The 23,308-nt window shown below is 31.9% G+C and overlaps 2 protein-coding genes across 8 annotated transcripts in view; one reads left to right on the top strand and one right to left on the bottom strand.

Moving 5' to 3' along the window:
• The window catches only part of Gnpda2 (glucosamine-6-phosphate deaminase 2), a 41,713-nt gene extending 21,802 nt beyond the window's left edge, over nt 1-19,911 (top strand). The window contains exon 7 of one of the 5 annotated variants that reach the window (XM_076865234.2): nt 19,779-19,911. In XM_076865234.2, the coding sequence (XP_076721349.2) occupies nt 19,779-19,834 (56 nt within the window). In that variant the 3' untranslated portion in view covers nt 19,835-19,911. Of the gene's footprint in view, nt 1-34; nt 1,024-1,046; nt 2,341-19,778 lie in introns of those variants that run through there. The other 4 variants (XM_076865236.2, XM_076865233.2, XM_076865235.2 and 1 more) reach the window with 4 other exon arrangements.
• Nucleotides 4,046-23,229, bottom strand: Guf1 (GTP binding elongation factor GUF1). 3 transcript variants are annotated; one of them, XM_076865229.2, is made up of 17 exons: nt 22,845-23,229; nt 21,170-21,281; nt 20,872-21,020; nt 20,519-20,599; nt 19,008-19,085; nt 18,195-18,278; nt 16,572-16,636; nt 15,913-16,116; nt 14,453-14,592; nt 13,149-13,272; nt 12,665-12,797; nt 11,030-11,173; nt 9,912-10,045; nt 7,919-8,020; nt 7,037-7,156; nt 5,271-5,307; nt 4,046-4,248 (listed from the first exon to the last, which is right to left on the bottom strand). In XM_076865229.2, the coding sequence occupies exons 1-17, from the start codon at nt 23,028-23,030 to the stop codon at nt 4,111-4,113; spliced, it is 2,031 nt and encodes a 676-aa protein (XP_076721344.1). In that variant the 5' UTR covers nt 23,031-23,229; the 3' UTR covers nt 4,046-4,110. The 3 variants fall into 3 exon arrangements, with proteins under 3 accessions (XP_076721344.1, XP_076721345.1, XP_076721346.1); XM_076865230.2 differs by having other exon boundaries at nt 22,866-23,229; XM_076865231.2 differs by lacking the exon at nt 7,919-8,020.
• Nucleotides 23,230-23,308: the final 79 nt, after the last annotated feature.

Genomic DNA, 23,308 nt, shown 5'->3' with positions numbered 1-23,308 from the left:
AGACTTCTCCTAGGTTTTTTTTTTTCCCCTACAGGAACGCCTCGCAGGGTTCTTCGCTTATACCCTAGAAGTGGGTCTCCCTCACAATTTGTATTTTAGGGTGCTTTGTTCAGCCTCCCTGACAAGAACATTTCCTTACTTACCCTATCTCCCCAAACTAAAAGTCCCATTTTCTTTGGAAACCAAGTTCCAAGTGCTTTTCCCCAGCCTCTGTGTTTACAGTGACCTAGAAAATTTAAATGATTTCTCTGATTTCCAAAATATAAAATAATCAGTTAACTGATTCTGTCAAAGACAATCTTAGAACTATTTCTTTTCAAAGAAATATAGTACTTATGCCTTTAGACATTAATAACTAAAAGATGCTACTTCTCAAGAAGCTTTAATATGTAAGAACGATTCGCAAGCATATTACAAAATGAAATTTAAACTCTGCTTAAATTTAGAATCTAAATTTCTACAGTAACTTAGCATTTAATATAGGCATCTTCTGTACTGGTTCAGGAAACCTTTCTCAATATGTAATGGTTAATATGTAATCAACCCTTTTCATAAACACATATATTTATGGAGTAGAAAACAATTTGCCAGTTGAATGCATATGGTAATATGTTGAAGGACTAAAGCTATCCTACTGTAATAGTTCTCAGCTCCTCTCTGGAGTCTAGTAGAACTACCAGAAGATCAAAGTCAATAAAAACTTTTAAATGTAATTAGAATGTATTAATAAACAAATTGTATTCAAATTTGGTATCCTGACATAGAAATGCTCTGAAAAACTGCTCCTACTTCTGGCTACTTCCAAAGTACCTGTATACATTCTAGATCTATATCGTTTCATCGATAATTATAAATTGATATTTGCTAGGGAGTTTAACATTTTGAAACATTTTTTAGTTTTTCAATAAACTTGATTTTTGTATCAAATGGGAAAATATACTTATATCTTATAAATCTTTTGCTTGCTAAAGTAAATGAGAGTTCAAAATTAACTAAAATGCTTGCTAAAGTAAATGAGAGTTCAAAATTAACTAAAACAAAACTAGAATTGTGCTTTTTTTCTTTAAGGTTTAATGCATGTGCACAATAAACTTGTGGACCCACTACACAGTATGAAAGAAGGAAATTGAAGGAGATTGAAGCAAAATTCTGCTTGAAAGAAAACTTTTTTATTAGATGAATTATCAGCTATGCAATATGATAAAATTGGAAATTTTGAAGATTGTAATTTTTAAAATCTAATGTTATACATTCCATATTTAAAATGCCACTTTTACACTAGGATTTAGGAAATGTAGTCTTTTAAAATTGGTTGGCTATTTTATTATACAGTACAGTAGCTACATAGCCACCTATAAAATAGCATAGAAATGAAATATCTGCCTGTTTAATTTTAGAATGATTAAGTTTTTTAAAAAAAGATTCTGAACATCATGTACCATTTGGGACATGATTAGTGAAATGGATTTTTATTTAATTACAAGAAGACACTCCAAGTCTTTCATCAACAACTGTCATGGAAAACCTTTACTTGTGGAATGCTCTTTTTCTGTGCATTACACACATGCTTTTCTGCATGTGGTTGCCTTAGTCATTTTCCTGCGGTAGCGCCTGTGGACATTAATAAAAGTCCTGCTATATATTGTTGGCGAAGAACACTTGAAGAGATGACAGTGCCTAAATGTTTAGTTTACAACCTTTTGGAAAGTGGTTAAGTGCATGCTTTTGCTTACCTTCTTATACAGCACTTTTTTACAGATATGCTTATTTTTATTTAATGACTTGGGTTCATTCCCTTAATAATAGTATCTTGAAAATTATGAGCTTTATACCTAGGTACACACTTAAGGAAATTCTTTTGAAGAATATTTTCTGATTATTGTTAAACTTCACAAATGATTAGCTTTATTCCTTATTAAAAATGTCTAAAATTATAATGTGGAATATATATAAAAGGAATTGCTGTAAACTATTTTAGAGTGACATAACTTTACATAAGTGCAAATTAAATATATTTTCTATTTTTACTTCAAATAAAACTTATAATAAATAATTTATCTAAATTTTATTTCCAGAAGTGAAATAAAAAATACTTGCATTTGGGAGATTCCAGCAACAACAGTATCTGTGAGCCTACATTTCCTTTTGGTTTGTTGCCATCATACAATTACAGATAGACAGTACCTTTACCTGTAGTTTCTCAGTATTCCATTGGAAGTTAAAGACAAAACGCTCCCTGTCCTGTTGATGTTTCACATTTTATAAGCCCATGTTATAGAAGCCTTATTTATGTCTGCTTGTCTCTGCGATTGAAATGTAGTTACACACCTTAAAATATTTAGCAAATAAACTAAAAATGAAATAAAAATAAAACTGTTAGTGTAAAATAATGCTGCCTTATTTTAATTATAGATCATGTTTTTAATAGCTTTATAAATATTTAACTATCCAGTAAATCAGTAGTATCTTATACTAATAGTTCTGGTAATAAGAATTGTTTACTTTGAACTACCCTAACTACTTTAGGTCATATGATGCCATAATGAAAAGGCCAACATTGTCTGTTTTTGTGTACCATTCACAGGTATTTCTATGCTTTAAAGGTCTAAAAGAATTATTTTTTCATTACAGCCACAGTTAGGAGGCTAATTTAGGAATGTGTCCTCTGTTCAGCAAATTGCTCTCTGACCACAGTAATTCCCTAACTCAGAAGGTGTGATTCTCTTAAGTAAAGAATTTAAAGCTTTTTGAATACATTTTACAAGAAAAAGTTAAGTAGTCTTTGAAGAAACCATTGTCTGAATCCCAGCTATGTCAAAAACTGTGAGCAATAAGTGTCAACTTCTTCCTCTCCTTTACAGACTGAATTAAAGAGAACTCAATTCAGTGGCTGACACACAACAAACTTAATAAGTGGTGCCATTTTAATACTCATTGTAGAAATCTTACTTATGTTAGGTCACTTTCCAAAATTATTTCTGAAGAGTGACTGACTACAGAATAAAATTTGACCATATAAAACAAGCACAAATATTAAATGGTAGACACATAGTGCATATTATGTGCCAGGTGCAACTTGTGACTCCTTTGCAACAATGAAAGAATAGAACATTTTGTTCTGAAACCATATTAATTGTTTCTTCATTTCATATATACTGCCATTTTAATTTAAGTCCCACTATCTTAATTTATAATTACCTCATAATGTAACAATATAAAATTCATCACTGATAGTCTTATTCTGAAAAGACATTTTCCTCATTCAAGTAGAAGACAAAAACCAATGGCTAAATCATTTTATTTGCTATGATACATTCTGCATGCTGTCAGTGATTATTAATGAATGAATGTGGAACTAAAGAGCTTTGAATTAATATAGCTGTTTATTGGCTCTGTGATCTCAAGTATGAAAATTAAATAATTGTTAAGCTGTAATTCATAACAGCTGCTAATACCAAACACTTATCATACTGCATGAATGAATTCTGAATGTCAGAAATAAGAGACAGCCTCTGCTTTAATTTTAATTTAGATGTACATTATAAACTATCTCATTACAAACCAACATGTCATAAACTGTGTGAACATCAAAAGATAAAGCAGATGCCTAGACACTATGTTATTTGACTTTACTTTGTTTAGTAAGGGTTCATATGTAGTAATTCATACATATCAGATAAACTGATCCAGCTAACGTTTTGACACTTAAGGTGGATTTTGGAAATTCTTTCACTTAAACTACATGGAATATTAAATATGGGACCTTGCAGTGAGAGAGAAAAACATGCATGAAAACATAATAGTTAAAATTCACTATGCTTTACTACATTGTGCACTCTTCTGAGTATTTAAAATATATTATCTCATTTAACCTGTACAGCCTGTGGAGGTGTGCTCCACTTATGACCTCACCTTTACTAAATGACCTAACCTTTACTATGACCTAACTTTTACTAAACAAACTTGAAAACCCTGAAACTAATAAGGAAACTTATTTATTTTCATCTTATTGTTGTAAGTTACTATAAAGAAAAAAATACACAGGTTTTAATTTGTTGAAGTTCTTTACACAGTTTATAATTTATTGAGGTTCCTTATGTTTTCCATGAGTTATTTATTAGTTTGTGTTTTTAGAACTTTTATAAAAGCATCTTTAGGAACTTCAATGTTGCCAATTTTCCTCATCCGTTTTTTCCCTTCTGCTTGTCTCTTCAAAAGTTTCATCTTTCGGGTAATATCACCACCATACTGAAAAATATTTTGAAAAATTGTAAGTCCAAAAAACTTCACAAAATAATAATCCTATAGTTACACAGAGATCACAATAGAATCATAACATTCTTATGAAATTACTGTCCATGAGGTAGACATACGCAAAGTTACCTCTCTAATCTTGCTGGCAGACACTCATTAAACAATGATAAAAGGTTTAGTTATTTTGGATGGATATGAAGATTCCCCACAGAAACAGTACTACAGTTATTTATAGCATATTAGAATTATCAGTCTCATTACCAATTCAACTCAATGCTTGTAATTTTAAATTATATAGATATAGTCCAATATAGAAAGTCTTACTCACATAGACAAAAATGTGCCAGAAACTATACTGAGGATTTAGAAAGAATCATTTAGTTCTCATAATAATTGAGTTAATAACTGAGATACAGAAAACTTTGGCAAAACAAGAGAGGTGGATCTCAATTCTCAATCTTACCACTGTAAAAGCCATGGTCTTCAGAATCTTTCATCATATATTAGACTATAAAAAAGTTATCAAATCTACCCTTAGTGTGTGTGTGTGTATATGTATATATGGAAAGTCTTATGAATAAGATGAAAAAATGTTTATGAATGTAATCAAACTAATTACTATGATCAATCTAAAATTTACCTCTTTAAAAAGGAAACCTGAAGATTAAAATAAAGGACTTTTTTTTTTTTTTTTAAGAGAGAGGGAGAGGGAGAGAGAGGGGGGGAGAGAGAGAGAGAGAGAGAGAGAGAGAGAGAGAGAGAGAGAGAGAGAATTTTAATATCTATTTTTTAGTTATTGGCGGACACAACATCTTTGTTTTGTATGTGGTGCTGAGGATCGAACCCGGGCCGCAAGCACGCCAGGTGAGCGTGCAACCACTTGAGCTACATCCCCAGCCCCAAAATAAAGGACATTTATAAAAACCAACATGAAAACCAATATATTTTTACCCCTTTTTGACTTAAAACCTACGAAATAGAAATACTACAAAATAGAATATACACTAGATACGTACACATTTTGCCAAAACATTTTTCCTATAGGGTTTCACACTGTAAAAGAAGAAATTATGTTTAAGTACACGTTTCCACTATACTTTTAAAAAGTACTTTTAAACAATTTCTCCTTAATAAAAGACTTTAATGATAATGCTATTATGTATATAAAACTACTGTAAGCAAGTAAATAGTAGCTCAAGTGCCTTGTATTTTCATGCAGTTAGCATAAAACAGCAAATAAATTCAACATGATTATCAACCAGTATTTTATTAAGAAAAAAAGGCCAAGCTGTGGTAGTTAGGCTTGATTATTCAAACTTCAGCCTAATGTGACCTTAATGTAAGAGTTATATTATTTATGGCTCAACCTAGTAATACTGCTACTACTTAAAACAATTAAAGTGGATTATTATTAGTATTGAATGTGGGTGGAATAGTTAGAAAGATAAACTAGGAAGACATTACAAGATTTAGGCTTTTATGCTGGGGTTGTGGCTCAGTGGTACAGAGCTTTTATAAAAACCTATCCTAATTTGAATATGTCTATATCATAGATTAATAATCTATTACTGTAGTGTTTGAGAAATTTCCAGGTCACTCTAATTTTTAAAAATAGTCCTGCAAATAATTTATTTTTTTTTTTAGTTTTCATATAGTATCAGAATACCCACAATGATTGAAAAAAGGTATTAAAATCTCTATGTAACTGTGAAAAAAAACCCCAAAACTCCCTTTTACAGATATTCATTAAGATACAGACCTCTATTTTTCAAGAATAAAAAAACCTGATTATGCAAATTACTACAGATCACATTAAACATTCAAATATTTAGGATAGGTAAATAATTACATATTTTTCTGCTTCAGAGACAAAGCATACACTGTTGGCAAAACCATATGTGTTGGCAGAACCTTAACACAATCATTGAATGATCATTTACTATTTTCCTGATGTTCTGTGGTTATCAACTATATTCTGCCTAGTCTGTTTTCATGAAACACAAAAATAACTGAAGCAAAACAGTTTTACAAAATGAAATTCAGTCCAAGAATAGACATAAAATTTATCTCAAATATATATAAAGATGTTGGCTTTGGTTAAGCTAGAATTAAATAGCAATTTACAACTTTTCGTAACTACAGAGGTATTTCTGATTTCCCAGAAGTAATTAGGATCATTAAAAAAAGGGAAGTGTACTATAAGACTTCCTGCAGTTAGGAATATTTCCTATCAGCTGATTCAGTTCTGACTTATTACTATCTTGTGGAAAAGACTAGTTTGCTACAGAAATGAAGGCATCTCTCATCTATTATAACCCACATATGAGGTTCCTAACCTACAGTCCAAAGCGTAATATGATATTCACGTTCCTTTCTGATTTAGAACCTCCCTACTTCTTGGGAAGTGGTATTACATGCTTCAGATAAAAGATACTTATTTTATCTTTTAGTTTCAGTTTCTATTACTTATAAACTACCTGAATTGGTTGAGTCTATCTAGATAAAACCTTAAGGAAATTCCTCTTCAAGGAAATACAATATAGTCATTCAATGGAAATAAATGGAAATTTTTTCAAACTCCTATCTGAAAAAACATTCCTGATAGAGTTACGTAAGTAATTCAAAGTAAAAGTCACCACTTAAACCACTGGAAGTGGAGTCAGCTATCATACTGTTTCTACAAGTAGGAATAAAGCTTAGGCCAATAGTAAGTTAAAATTTCCAATATTCTTCAGTTTTCTAGGTATATCAATTCTAAAACCAGAAATGAATTTCAACTCACGTTTCTCTTGCAACAATTTTACTTCCAATAGCAGCTTGAATTGCTATCTCAAACAACTGCCTGGGAAGAGTATCCTTTAGACGTTCACATATGGTTTTGCCAACAGTGTGTGCTTTGTCTCTGAAACAGAAAAATATATAACTATTTACATATCCTAAATAAGAATGTTTAATGTATCTATAGGCATTTGTATAATCAATTTAACAGTGATTTTTTTTTAGAAGAGGTTCAAGTGGAACTTATTTATCATAAACATCTCTCTTTGAATCATGAATAACTTTTTAAATAAAATTAATGTTAGAAAATTTAGAAACATATTAGAAAATAAAAAACATCCTTGATGCCCCTTCTCTCTTCCACAGAAAACCAGTTAACACTTTTAAGATATATCCTTTTGATATTTATTGTAGTTAGATCATAGTGTACATTTTACCTTCCTCATTTTCTGTCATTAAATACTAATTTATAATATAATTTAATGAGTTGAAATATGGTTATGGGTTTGCCATAATTTAACCAGTGTGCCAGTTCATAATTTCATTTTTCATTATTATAATTTTATGAATGCTAAAACCTTTTTGTTTTCTTAAAACCACCATTATAAAGTTTAAAAAACATTTACTTTCACATGGTAAAGGCTTTCTTTCCATGACACTATTTTATTGGCTATACTTCTATACTGCCTTTATATTTTTAGTAATCTGGAAAGAAGTATAAGAAACAATAGAGGGATATAACCAGTAGACCGAAAACTATTTTAATTATCATTAAAAATTTTTTAAATGTAGCTGTTGGAATAAAAATGAGTGACTAATAACTAAAGAAAAAATGCATCAAAAGTGATTATTTTCACATTTCATGATTAGTTTCTACTCAACTTACTTGTGTACAATAGTTACTAGCTCCTCTACAATATTTCCATTCAGTAGAATATCCATTTTTACAAGTTCTGCAGTCTGATAGCCTGCATCTTCATAATCAAAGCTAACAAGAAAAAAAAGTCCAAATGACATATATCCCAGGAGATTAATTTTTCTTATTTCTTTCATTACTCACTCCCCTATAACAAAATCTAGCTTGCCATCAAAATATTACAAATATTACATATACAGTGAGTTTAAATGTCCACAATAAGGAACAAACTTTATGAAATAAGGGATGAAAAACAACAGGTTTATGTCCAGAAAGTGAAGGAAAAGAAAATGGTTAAACCAGATTAGAATAATAGATCACTAAAGACAAAAGTCATTTCCTCCCCAATGTTCCCAGCAGCTGGTGGGCTCTGTTCAGTACCATATATTAATGGGTCATTCTCAAGATATATTAGTTGAGTTTCTGTTTAGTTTTCTATTACCAATGACAATCCTGTTTAAATAAGTGCTGTTGCATTGACAAACAGCCATTAATACATGAAACTTTTGGATTTCCTATATGATTACAGGAAACACATCTGGAATTCCAAAAAGATACTGTGCTTGGGGTTGAAGTTTGAGAGAAAACAGCTATTTGGTTTGGCATTACATCCTCATTATGACCATGCTGTAGTAGATTTTTTACCCTCAACATGAAACTAATTTTTCCTGATCTCAATCCATGGGAGGTCGATGGCTTTATAGAAGGCTACGAACTATAAGAAATTTCTGTTAAGTGTAGAAATGACATTCATCTTGAACATGAGAATCACCTTAATGTTAGAAGTTTGAGGATTTTAGTTTTATGTAGCTCAAAATTTGAAATGTATTTTAAGTTTCCAAGCTAAAAGATTTTTTAAATACAGAAAGTATTACCCAAAGGCAAACTATAGTTGATAGACTTTTGTTTAAAATGTTTAAAAACAAATATATCTACTAATAATCCTTTTAACTGTAGTAATTTTTGAACCTGCCACTTTAATTCATTTTATTTTAAATTTTATTACCACTTACATGCTCAAAGTCTTGTCTAAAAGACATACAAGAAAAATAAAATGGATGACAAATCAGAAAAACTAAGTTCTCTATATAATCAAACATAAGACTTCTGTAGTAAAAAGAGTTACTCTATATGCTGACCCTCTTCACCTGAAAAAAATAAGTTAAATTTCCAGGTTATTACAGAAGTTGAAACACTGGAATTTTTCTTTCAGTGTTAATTTTAATATTCATGTCTTGTGTGTTTTTTATAGATCTCAATGTTTATTTTCCCACACTGTTTTCTCTATTGTGTTTCATATTTCCTTTAAATTCTACTATACACTACCCTGTAATGTAAGACCTTAAGGATACTGACATAATACAGACTTAATTGCCCCAACAAAAAAAAGAATGCCAGAATACTAGATACACAGTTCCTTATTTATTATTTAATATTAACTTTTAACTCTTAACTTTGGCTGTGTTCCTATACATACAGTTTTTTATGATGTAAAACATTTATTCCTAGGAAAACCAAGTTATTTATTCATAAACACAGGTGAACCCCTAGCATTTTAAATAGAATGAATATGTACTTCTGTTTTTCATGTGTAAATAGATGTGCCTGGGATCACGGGAACACATTTCAAAAGTATAGCTGAAGTCACAGTAGCTTTTTAACATGTACAATTCTTAATAAAAGACAGAAGGAATATAATTCTTTTCATAAAGAAGGTGCTAAGTTGTTTTTTTTCTATTAAAAGTAGAGTTACAATTTGATCAAAAGAATTTTTTTGTCATAAGCAAATTATAAGTATTCTCTAACACCACCTCAGTGTTAGAACTACAAGATTCCAAGCCTTTCCAACCTTAGACTTCTATTTTCAACTATATATGAGAGTTGAAATTACTAAGTGGGTGGCATATTCTTGTCAGTATTTCAAAAAGTTAACAAACATTTGAGATTGCCATATATTTTTTACCTAGCATATCCAGAAGACAGGGATTTCAAAGAGTCATAAAAATCTACCACAATTTCATTCAAAGGGAAAAGATATTTAAGCATAACTCTACTTTGATCAATGAACATCATATTTTGCTGAACTGCTCTTCGAGCCTAAAAAAGAAAAAGAAAAAATGTATTTAAGTAAAACCTAGACAAATACTGGTCTTAAACTGGTGCATACAGATATCAACTACCAAGTTACAAATCCTAATAATAAAGAATGGAAAAAATGAATAATTCTCTAATGGTCTAGTAAAAATTTAGAAGCATTATTTTTTAATACAAGAAGAACCTTTTTGTATTTCAATTACATTATGCTTGCTAGCAAAGCCTTTAATCCTTTGTGTTTATCTAACAGTTTTATCTTTTTTAAATTACACATTATTACATTGAGCAATAAATCACATGTAACTACAAAAGGCAAAGTCCTAATTTCTTTTCTTCTTCTTCTTCTTTTTTTTTTTTTTTTACAAATTGGGTCCAGAGAAATTAAGCAACGGATCGTAATTACAATGTAGTTTGTGGTACAGAAATAAAATTCAGGTCTTCTAGTCACTATTTGACACACTTTACATTATGTGTCAATATTCCAAATACTGTGTGTCAATATTCCAAATATGTAGATTTTATGAATTTCATTATACCCCATTTGTGGAGTAAGTATTATTACAGTAAAAAAGGCAAGAATTATAAAGCAAAATGGGGAATACTTCTAATCTAGGGTCCCTGAAGTTTTATAATTATCTTTCAAATGATATTCAAATCCTCTTTCAAATGATACTGAAGTCCTTAAAGGGCTAAAAGGAATCATACTTTTAGCCAGTTCAGAATGCATATTAAATTTATTTCCTTTGGGCTAAAAATATCAATAAGTTACCAGATGATCAAAAACACTGATTGTTTTTCTTACTTGAAAATAGAATTTAAAAGCATATGCATCTTTATACTTGTATAGATATAGACACAGCTATATATATGAAAATCTCATTAAACTCAATTTTCTCAATAGAAATAAATCTTTCAAAGCCTAGGTTGGGAACTACTGTTTCAGAAGATTAAATTCTACTTTTGTATTAAATAGTTTTTCATTTCTACCTGACAAAGCATCATTATTTTTCCAGTGTATTCATCTGGTGTGATAATGGTACCCAAAACAATTGGCTCCAAATATTCTGTTACTTTTGGCTTATCAGGGAATTGTGCAGGGTTGATGATTGTGATTTCTTTTTGTCTGTATTCCTAAAATTTAGAAAAATCAACAAGAAAAAATACTAATGTAATAATTACCACATTTCTTTAAAAAGCAAATCTTTTACCTTATAGCATACTCTAGAATTTAATTATTTTATTAAACTTTTGCCACTTATAATAAGAACATATAAGAATTCCTAAAGCTTAGAATATTATCTTAACATACTTTTTCTTTAATTAATATCCACAATATATGAAAGCACCATATACTATAAGACAGTCAAATCAATGTTTATAGCAGCTCAATTCACAACATGCAAGCTATGGAACTAACCTAGGTGCCCTTCAACAGATGAATGGGTAAAAAAAATGTAGTATATATACACAATACAGTATTACCCAGCCATGAAGAAGAATGAAATTATGGCATTGGCTGGTAAATGGATGGAACCAGAGTATATCATGCTAAATTAAATAAGTCAGACCCAAAAAGTCAAAGGTTGAATGTTTTTGCTGATATGAGGAAGCTAGTCCAAAATAAGGTGGTTAAAAGGGGTTAGGGGGAGAAAGGAAGAAAGTGGGGGAATTCTATCAAAATAGAAGAAAGATCAGTAGACTAGATGAAGGGGACTGAGTGGAAGGGAGGGACAACAAAATGAGAGAAGAACAGTGGAATGAATCTGTCCCAACTTTCACATGTCCATATATAAATATAAGCACAGTGAATTCTCACTATCAAGTACATCCACAAGACACAACTAAAAAAAGAAAACAAAAAGCATTGTAAATATCAGAAAGATCATATAAAGGGAAGGGAACAATGGGAGGGTGAAGGGTAAGAAAAGGGGAAATGGAGAAATACTGGAGGAATTAGGCTGAATTACATTTCATGCTTTAATTGTGTCAAAACGAATCCTAATGTTATATATAACTAAAGAGAATTAAGAAGAACAAAATTCAAAACCCCTCCAGTAATAATCATTTAACATTACTAAAACAATTGTTAATAAATATTTCAGTTATTGACTTACTACACTTTACATTTCATGGGCTATTAAAAAGTATATGTGTCAATTTGACCCTTTTAAGGTATTAGTTTACTAAGTTAATTTTGTTGGAAAATATAGATTCCAAAGTTAATGGTTACTTAAAATTAATAAATTGCTGTTTGGATGGAAAATAACATTGTCTCCATCATTAACTTGAAATCTAAAGTTTCTGTGCCCACAAGAATGAATGCTCTCCTTTTTAATAAAATAAATTACTTATGACCAAAATTATATTTTTCATCTTTGTTCTATATTTAGAACAGTAGTTTCATTATTTATTCTAATTTTTACTATCAGTAATAGACTAGCTTTGATAATATAGAGATCAAATTAAGAAAAAAATGCATAAATTATTACACTAATCAATCAATAGTTTATTAATAGCTACTCAGCTACTTCTTACTAAGAATTTCCTCTTACATTCTTCATACACAATTTATTTAGTTTTCCCTTTTATGCTGATGTGAAACAATATGAAACACTATAGTACCTTTATTAATTTTGCTGATGAAAGAACAGCTTTATATGGAACAGTAGGTGTTGTCAAAATAACAGCAGCATTATATTCTTGCTCTAGCCGTTGGTTGAAAACTTCCATATGCAAAAGTCCAAGAAATCCCAGCCTTGAGGACAAAAAAGCCATACTTTAAATTGTTTATATCCTGGGGGCTCTATTAGCTTTGATGAACATGTTACTTCAGGGGAGTGGTGGACCAGGAGTCATTCAAACAACTCACATCATAATTAAATGCTAATATAATTTATTAAATAAGATTCAAATCTTCCATTGCAAATCTAAAATTATCATAAAACTTATTCATAAAACATGAATCCACAGTGTAAAATAGGCTGACATAAGGTTTAACTTTACTATATTAATATAAACTTATATTTAGAAATGTTTCAAGAACAATACACCATCTAAACTACGCTTTCCTACAAAAATGCAACTCTACTACATGAATGAATCTTACCTCCAGCCAGCACCCAGAGCAAGGCTGCTATCCCGATGCACTGTCACACTGGAGTCATTTAAAGTCAGTTTTTCTATAGCACTCTTCAAGTTATTATATTCAGATTGGTCTACTGGGTACATTCCTGGTGACACAAGAAGTATTAATTATCACAAGATAAGCTGCCTATAAACCAAACAATATGTGGTATTCTCCAGTCCAAAAGTAACCAATTAGCTTTTATATTACTTTAGTATATTCTATTGACTAAAATACTGGTTTACTCAAAATTTATCAATATTAAGTTAAACTAGTTGCAAAATTCATTAGCTTTAAGGAATACAAAAATGGATTCACATTACAGTGTTTTTATGCTTTTACAGAAGTATGAGGGAAGAAAAACAAGAAGGAACCATGGAAATTTAGGCCTACAGGAAAAAAAAAATTGAGTTTATTTAAGTGTAAGATGTTCTACAATTGAACGGAACATTTACTATATAGTTGCATCTCTATTACTAGAGAAGAAATAAGAGTGGAAATGAAAACTACATAGAACTTTTAGTTCTATATGGTCCATTCTCTATTAAATCCAAAGACAATTTTTTTTTTAGGAATTTACTAACAAATACTATGGGAGTGTACTGATTCATCAAATTCTCTTTTGTCTCACAACTGTGAATACCACACCTTGCAAGTTGCCAATATCCAGATGGCTGGCTGCTTAAATGTGGGGATAACCAAAGTTCATAATTCCCAATGAGATAGTCTATAGGGAGAAAACCAATTGGTACTCTGTGTAGAATAACTTGATGATCTTTGATCTGGTCTTTTCTAAAATATCTTAATACCACATAATAGTAAACGGTTCTGAAGTTATATTCTTAAAGTCACACTGTATTCTGTGTCACATTTACACTGATATAACATTAAAGAAAACCCAATTAAGTAAGAGGAGAATACTCAGTAAATATACTGATAATCAGAAATAAAAACATCCTAATTAGAAAAACATTTCAGATATAAAAATGAACTCCCTAGAGAAATGAAAATAATATCCTATAAACCAGCTTTTTTCATATGCATTTATTTTCTTAAGGAGTCCTAAATGAACTCCCAGAAAAACTTCATCATATATATGAAATTAACAACTTATGTGTCAATAGCATGCACACATAAAAAATGAAATGACAAGAATATCCTGACATTTACAGTCATTTAGAATAACCAGAATCTGTCTTTATCCTCTGATTTTTCTTTCACTAAAGGGTCAGACTTTTAGTTGAAGAATTTTTGGCCCTTGACCTTTGAACTTGTGAGCTCCTCACCTGCAAATACCATTGGTTTCGCTGATTTAAACCCAGGCAAGGGCTCCACTGGATGATTATGTAAATACAATGTATCTCCTATTTGCGCTTCAGTGACATCTTTCATCCCAGCAATCAGATAGCCCACCTGTCCTGCATATCTAAATAAAATTATTATATGCAAATATACTGCTTTAACATCTCAATTGCATACTACAGTTGTACAGCTTTCCCATCCAAACAAAACTTGATCAAACTACAAATAAGTGCTGCATATCAATTTTAAACCTCTGGGGCTTATCCGCAAAAGACCAAAAAACCAAAAACACCATATCTCAGCCATTACCACAAAAACCCCTGCAGAAGCCTAAAACTTCTCCATAAGTCTGCAAACTTTTACAAATTAAACAACAGCTTCTAAATTATAAACACAGTATAACTGGTTTCACCATACACAAGCATGATACACTAATCATCTATTTTACTAATTAATAAAAATGTTACAAATGTTCTTTAATAAACAAAAAAGTAAATTTTAAGCAGAAAAATGTGAGCTTTCAACAAATCTGACAACTATCTGATATTTGTCTTGTAGGAAAAGAGCACATTCTAAAATGTCAAGAGTTTTACCTTAGTTTAGAAAAGAAATCCCTACGTAAACTAATTTATATGTAGAATGAAGTATGAGAACCTTAAGTGAAGATGCAATAATATTCATATTTGGCACAATAGAAGCTGATTTTAGAATTATTTAAGTAAAATTAAAATACACAGAATTTCTGACTCAAGGTAATTAGTAATGTACTGCAATAGTAATGTAATGTAATAGTAATGTACAATATTGAACCTTCAAATGTGGTCTATGCAAACATCTGGCACAATACCCTAACTTTTTACAGATGAAGAAACAGTACCCAAGAAACCTCAAACTATGTACATAAAGTCATGTCCCATCAGTATCTAACATAGAGCAGGCACTCTAGTTGTAACTCAGGTCTGTTTTTCTAAAGCACACTACCTTTCTAATCCCACTCCCCAGGGATTTTAGTTAATCAAGGTTTTATTGTGAATTTCACACTAAAGAAAAGAATGCAAAGTTCCATACTATCTTTATGTTAGAAAATCTAGTTGTAATGAACTTAAATGTCCAAAAAAATTTTCTCAACATGGATATGGGTGGGAAAAACTAACTCTTTAATTATTCCACTGAACATATCAATATAGGACCCAATCTACTATATCATTAAATCAGTTGTGACTAGTCAAGAATAAACATCTATTGATTATATTTTATATCCATAAACGTTCCTACCATTCTTCATACATGAGACCCTTCTGCAGCATTCACTGTATAGTTGCATTAAATAATCAGGTACTTTTTTAAGATACAAAGTGGAGATCATTGTAAGCTCACCAAGGTGAGAAAGGGGCAGAAATATAAATATATACAAACATTTTAGCTACTATTACAGATTACTTACAATTTATGAGTTGACTTCTCATTAGGATTCAAAACTCCGACTTCATTAACTTCATATGTCTTTTGATTATGTGCAGACACAATTTTATCTCCTTTGGAAACCACACCATCAAATAATGCTACATTGGCTATCACACCCCTATACTGGTCGAAGGTGGAGTCAAATACCAAAGCTCGCAGGGGATTTTTGCGATGCACTTTAGGGCTATTAAATACAAGTAAAAATATATATACCAAATTAAAACCTTAATGAAAACACCTATTTTCAACTTGGGTATTATGTTTAATGTACTCTTGTTCTTGAGAAAGGGTTGATACCTAACAGCCAAAATAAAAGAATCTTTCTGTAAAATATGTATGTCAGATTGAATTCAACTTTGAATAAATTGCAATATTTATTTGTTAATATATTTGTTCATTATAAAGCAAAAAAGAATTGTCAATGAAATTCTTTCATGGTTGTTAAGAAGAGATCCCTACCACCCCTGTTCTTTTCCTTTTACTCTACTGTATATGCTTAAGTATATTACTAAAAACAAAGGTTTATTCTCATTCGCTACAAGTGTATTTGCATATCCACGATTTAAAAAAAATCAAACTGATGGTCTTTGAACTATTACATATTAAGTGAATAGTATAAAAACAGCAAAAAATACTTACGGGGGTATTCTTTCAATAACTGCTTGAAGAACACTTTCAACATTTGTTCCAAGTTTAGCAGAAATCTAAAAATATACAGGAAAAAAAGAAAAAGCATTTAAAATTAAGGATATATTTTTCTATTCTGATGACTTAAGCTTTATGTTCAGAAAAATTCTAATAATTATCAACTAGTTTCAATATAGCAAAAGGAAAATCACATTTGTATGCTGACAAATACCTTTTTTCATTACAGTTAGGAGGTTCCATGGTTCCAGGACTGAATTATAAGAGCATTCTTAGCATGCTGTAGAGAAAGTAATGGACTAAGAATTGAAAAAGTCCAAGAGTAACAATCATGATAGGCATGGTGGCTCACGTCTTATAATCCCAGTAGCTAGGAAGGCTGAGGCAGAAGGATCGTGAGTCCAAAGCCAACCTCAGCAAAAGGAAGGCACTAAGCAACTTAGTCAGACCCTGTCTCTAAATTAAATACAAAATTGCACAGGGGATGTGGCTCAGTAGTGGAGTGCTCCTGAATTTAATCCCCAATACTCAAGAAAAACAGAGTAACAATCATATGTCTGCATGGAATGTAGGACTTTCACTAATACCTATTTTCTTGAAATTCAGCTTTCATATCTGAAATATGAAATGATTATTCATATTCAGCCTAAATCTCAAGAATGATCAGTATATGTGGATGGCATGCAACTATAAAGCCCTTTACTCTTTTATTGTTCTCACACTGAAAAAACAATGTAAGACTTAAACCACAAGACTATGAGTTACCTTTGTCATCATCAGTGTAAGAACTTTCTCTGAAATATTGATTTCCAAACCCATTTCCTAAACACTACCTCTTCCCCTTCAAACTCATTCTACTGACATTTCATTGCACTTATTAATGAAATGCACTGCAATATGACTTTTTGTATGTCATTTTACCCCTTTGGAAATACTGTCTTTGCAGAGAAGTTAGCACTATTGATATTTTGGGCAAGAAATTCTTTATTTTGGAGGCTATCCTATGCATTTAGTATACATGCCAGTTGTACCTCACCCCCAAAATAAATAAGATATAAGTAAAACGTTGCTACTTTATTCAGTTGTATGCATTTGTCTACTGTGTATAGGATAAAAATAATATCACTAGAAATTTGCTTTTTCAAAAACCAAACAGAGGAAAATATTATATTGCTGCAATGATATATTTTTCTACCATGCAGCATAGCTATGGTTGTGGCTACTTAATAAGCAAACTATCCTTTAAAAGGTATGTAAAAATTCAAAGATATGAAATTAGTTGGAACCTGGTCTGCAAAGACAGTATTTCCAAAGAGGTAAAATGGCATACAAGAAGTCATACTGCAATGCGTTTCAAAAGGCCCGTTTTTGTCCTGGTATACTGGCTAACTACAACCTATGATCTAAGGAACATGATAAAAATCTGAGCCTTAGTTCCTTTAAACACAGAAATGAGTCCTGTGTGTCCTAACAATATAAAATGGGTTCCTTGTGAGAATCAAATGAAATAACAAAGACATTGTACAATGTCAGACGCTCAAATACCATAAAATTCACTTAAGCCATTTACCTGAGATTATTTAAAGTAAAATCCATCTTCAAAAAATGATATTTTACCTTAATACATTCATCACTTGGAATATCAAATACTTTTTCAATTTGTTTTTCAACCATATCAGGATCAGCATTCTTCAGATCTATCTTAAAAATAAAATCCACCATATTAGCATAATAAAAACAAAATATATATCAACAGTATTTGGAGATAGCTAAAGGCTTACTGCTATAACCTAACTAACCTCTCTGTTTTTATTTCAAAAAAGTAGATAATATAATTTTAACAAGTATGACTACAAAATATACAAGTCAGGCAGCACAACATGCAAAGAAATAGTTCAGTGCAGAAGAGTTCAGTAATCACATCAATTAGCACCATGTCAATGGATTTTCAAAGTTAAATATAAAGTGTGATAAAAAGCTGTCTTACCTATATAGGCAGACTTACTTTTATTAAACTCTAATATCAAGGAATATAATGCAATGAAATATGAAACTGAGATTTATAAGAGAGCTCAGTTTATCACTGAACTGTTTCATGGGCTATACTGTTTTCTCATAATCATAAGCCTCTTTGCTTTTCCTATGTGCAGTCTGTATAATATATTTTTGTCTGCTTGCATACCATTTCTACAGAAATGGCCTTCTCACACTACATGCAATTTAGAGGAACTCCATTCTCAGGCTTTGTGCAAAGGCCTAGGAGTTTGACTTGTAATTCTATCCCATGCAACTCAAAGAGGTCAATCCCACCAATACATGGAATAAGTGGCTAGATAGCCCTCATATAAAATCCTGCACCTGACATTTAAACAGTAAATAAACTTTTCAAAAGTAAAATAATAAATAGCTTTGTTGTCTTATTATAATTACCTTGTTTATAACTGGAATTACCGTTAACTGTGCTTCAAAGGCAAGAAAGAAATTTGCTACAGTTTGGGCTTGAATACCCTGGAGATATAAAGACATGAGAGTCTGAGATGACCATTCTACCATCACAAAATTTATATTCAAAACCATAAGGTATTCAAATCATCATCCTCATCAAAACAGATTTTTCCATCACCCAAATAATAAACAAAATGCCAAATATCTGCCTGCTATAGTTTGGGCCCTGAATTCTCCAAAAGCCCATGTATTAAAGGTATTATCTCTAGGGTTGCATTATTAGGAGGTGGGGGCTACAGGAGACCCTTAGGTCATTGGCACATGCCCTTTAAGATAACTGTGGGATAGTAACCCCTTCCTCCTTTTTTTGCTTCCAGTCTGACAAGGTGGGTAGTTTTGCTTTGCAACATACTATTACCATGAAATGCTGCACTGTCAGTGGCTCAAAGTAATGGGTCAATCGGTGATGGACAGGAGCCTCCAAAACAGCCAAAATAAACCTCTATATAAGCTAATTATCTCAGGCATTTCAATATAATGACAAGTAGCTGACCAATACTGCCCTTCCTACTTTGCTCTCTAGCTTATGTGTTTGGGGTTAAAATAAAGATCACTCATGGTAAGGGAATAGTTTAAACAAAATAGACATTCTACAAAGATTAACACAGGGAGCCTCAAGCAGAGGTTTTTACACAGCAAATTTGATAACCCACACTTCCATACACCTGGCTCATTCCCTGTGATAATTTCTTTCAGTTCAAGAAACATTAATTGGAGGTCCTTCATGTGCCAAGAATTGTGCCAGGTATTAGAGACACAAAGATGAAAAATGGATCCTCAAGGACTTCAAAACCTACTACAGAATACAATCATGTGATGCAGTTTATAAAGCCTAGTACTATGTAAGTAAGGTGGAGATTTACTGTTCTTGGCAGAATCAAGACACACAATACAACAACAATAAAACCTGAATTTTTAATTCAGACTTTTGTGAAAAACTGAGATACATGAAAAGCTTAAACTTTAGTATATTTCTTATATAGGTATTTCACGAATTTTATACCACAAAAACTAAAATTGGCAACATTCTAAACTATTGCTTTAACCCTAAGACATTCTAACACTTTCTAAATTATTACCTTAAAAATCACCTAAAAACTAAAGATTTTTAAACTCTACTGACATGGACTGCTAAAGTTGGTGGAGGAGGTTTTCATAGGATGCACTGATAACAGGACAACCTTCATGCTGCAACAAAAATTATAATCTTTTGAATACTTCAATCAGCTTTAAAAACTAACAAATTATTCAATTCCACAGAATGCCTTCCTTAATGTAATAAAACTTCAAGTTAACAGCATCAAAGCATATGATTTTGAAAAACACAATCTATTTCTTTATTCAAACAGAAAAATTCTGTTTCCATAATACATTTTAAGGAAAACATCTTGAAACAACCAAATAGACATATCATTATATAAAATGAAAAATCCTACCTCATTTGCATCAACGACCAGTAAAACACCCTGGCAAGCAGAAAGTGACCTGGATACTTCATAACTAAAATCAACATGGCCCTAAGAAACAAAAATATTCATACCTTTAAATGTTAGCTACAGTTATTCCAGGAAGGGGCATTATGGCAAATCTACTGACACTGATAAAATGTTGTTAAACATAGGTTTACTTTTTTTTCTTTATTTAACTGTACTTTTGAAAGAGGTTACACTAGAACAAAAACATTGAGGGAAAAAAAGATATTTAAAATTCAGTTCAAAAAAATTAAACAATGTTTGTGTTATTAATAAAAGGTTTTTCATAATACATGCAAAGTTATTAATATACTTACTGGTGTATCAATGAGATTTAAAAGGTACTGCTTTCCTTGAAAACTGTAAAAGAGAGATGCTGTTTGTGCTTTAACAGTGATTCCTCTTTCTCGTTCCACTTGCAATTTATCAAGAACTTGCTTATTATTCTTTGTTTTATCAATTGTTCCTACAAACAGAAACATTTAATTGGTATTTCTCTGGACTTTAAAAAAGAAAATACTACACACAAAATTAAAAATAAAATTTAACATGGTAAAAGTGGATTCCCAATAACTCACTGCAGTTGATTAAGCATATGATATAAAATGAAAATACCTGTTAGTTCTAGAAGCCTGTCAGCTAGTGTACTTTTGCCATGATCCACATGTGCAATGATACTAAAATTTCTAATATCTTCAACAAGAAATTTAGACATGTCAGGTTTTTCCTAGAATGGGGAAAGAAATCACATGTAGGAGTATGAAATTTTCCTTATATGAAACAAATATACTAATTCAAAACATTTTCTTGCTCTTCAATTTTATTTCTAGTATTTATAGTGTTTACATATAATTATTCTGACTACAGATACATGACTGAGCTCATAACACAACATATCACAAGAAGACTCATCAAACACAACATTTTCATAGTCAAAGACGATCAGTCAGGTAAATAAAAATCCCTTAATGCTTCCATCACTTCTGGGGCCAATGAGGAACTGAATTTATTTCCATGAATGCAGAATACAAGACATCTGAAACTTCTCAACAGTTTTGAGTATGCAAATTATCTAGTAGAAGTAAGGCAAAGGAGCTCAGAAAAGCTGAAAGAAAGAATTCTCTGCTTCTAGCACACATGAAATCATAAATCAGGTTTATTTAAAAATCTGTGTTCCTAATAAAGCCTGCAACATTTTAATTTAGATAGTTTTGTTACTTTGCACATTTCCTGAAGAAAAAAATGTTTTTTAAATTGTAAGAAAAAAAAACCAGGGCTTATCATTACATTTTTAAATGTGTAAAAATTAAACTCCTGCTTTCTAATACACACATTTTGAACGTTTTACTTCAGCACATCAGAAACTGCTAAAAATTGGCATTCAAGTAAAATATTCATTTTGTGCACTCTATTTTTCCAGTCAATATTTCATAATCAACAAACAGCACGAAATTATAAAATTTACCTCAATGTTTTTGTATTTATAACTGCCGCAAAATCCAAGGGAGACAAAAATACAATTATACTTAATTGCGTAAAAATATAAAACTAAATCTGATAGTTCCACAGTAGATGTTTCCCTCATTTGAGTCAAAGGTACTGCACTATTTTTAAGAACTTTTACACACACACACACACACACACACACACCCCACAGGGATCTTAGAATAGGCCAAAGTTGACTAATCACACAGACCTTACTTTCTACTAACTCATAACTTGCATTCAATCTTTCACTTTTCTGCCTAATCTTTTCACAGCTATCATATAGTGCAGTTTCTATAGTTACTGAAATCCCAGGTTCTCCAACCACGATAGTCAAAACTGCAGGTTGTTTGGCTGAAATAAAATGAAATAATAAAAGGAAGCTAAGACATAGCCAATACTTCTCTTCGTCTTGTATTTTCAGCTTTTTGTACTGCATCACACAACCCCCACAAATAGCCACTGGACCTTTAATTGGTATATCACTGAACAAATGAAGAAGCAGAGCCAAATGTCTCAAATCAAAAAAAAAAAAAAAAAAAAAAAAAAAAAAAAAAAAATTAGCAGGTTCCTTGGGAGGATTTTAGAATTAAACTGAGAAAGTTAAATGACTGGCTCAAGGTCACACTGGCAGTAGTGGAAAGGCGTGCAGCCTGCAGGCGCTCCACACTCTCCGCCTCCCTTGCAGGAATGGGAATATGGGCTCACAGCCAGATCCAGGAATCCCAGTACGTTTCCAAGATCACATGTGGGGGCTGGGGGGGGGGGGAGTGGGGGGACTCTCCAACATTTTAAAAGGTCTCACCGGAGACATAGAGGCCGTCACCTTGAGCTCTGCGGAGCTGTAGAGCCTGTCTGTGGTCCAGGAATTCGTAGCAGCCCTAAGGGTCGGGGCTGACGGGTCCCTGGACAGCCCGGGTCGCGCGGCCCCAGTGGCCCATGGTTTAAGCACCAGCCCCCGCCACCAGCCCCGGCCGGCTAGGGCCCACATGCCCTAGGAGGAGGCCTCAAAAGAGGGCCCTGGGAGGAGACGGCGCCATAGCTAAAGGCTTCGTTTATTCCAAATCGCCGCCTCTAGGGCGGGTGGCCAGGCCAGGATCCCGGCTGCCAAAACACAAGGAACCACAGTACTATCCCACACTCCAAGTGCCCATCGCTCCTCCGGGTGAGCGGACAGCACCTCTGGTCCACGCCCGCACGCCCCGCGACGTCCTGACGTCAGTGCGTCTCTGCGCTGAGAAGGGAAGAGGTCACGTGAGTGAATGCCAA

The sequence above is a fragment of the Callospermophilus lateralis genome, chromosome 8, assembly GCF_048772815.1.
Source record: "Callospermophilus lateralis isolate mCalLat2 chromosome 8, mCalLat2.hap1, whole genome shotgun sequence".
In the NCBI taxonomy this organism is placed as follows: Eukaryota; Metazoa; Chordata; class Mammalia; order Rodentia; family Sciuridae; genus Callospermophilus; species Callospermophilus lateralis.
The sequence above is the reverse complement of the archived record's forward strand: the minus strand, read 5'-3'. Positions and strand labels throughout refer to the sequence as shown.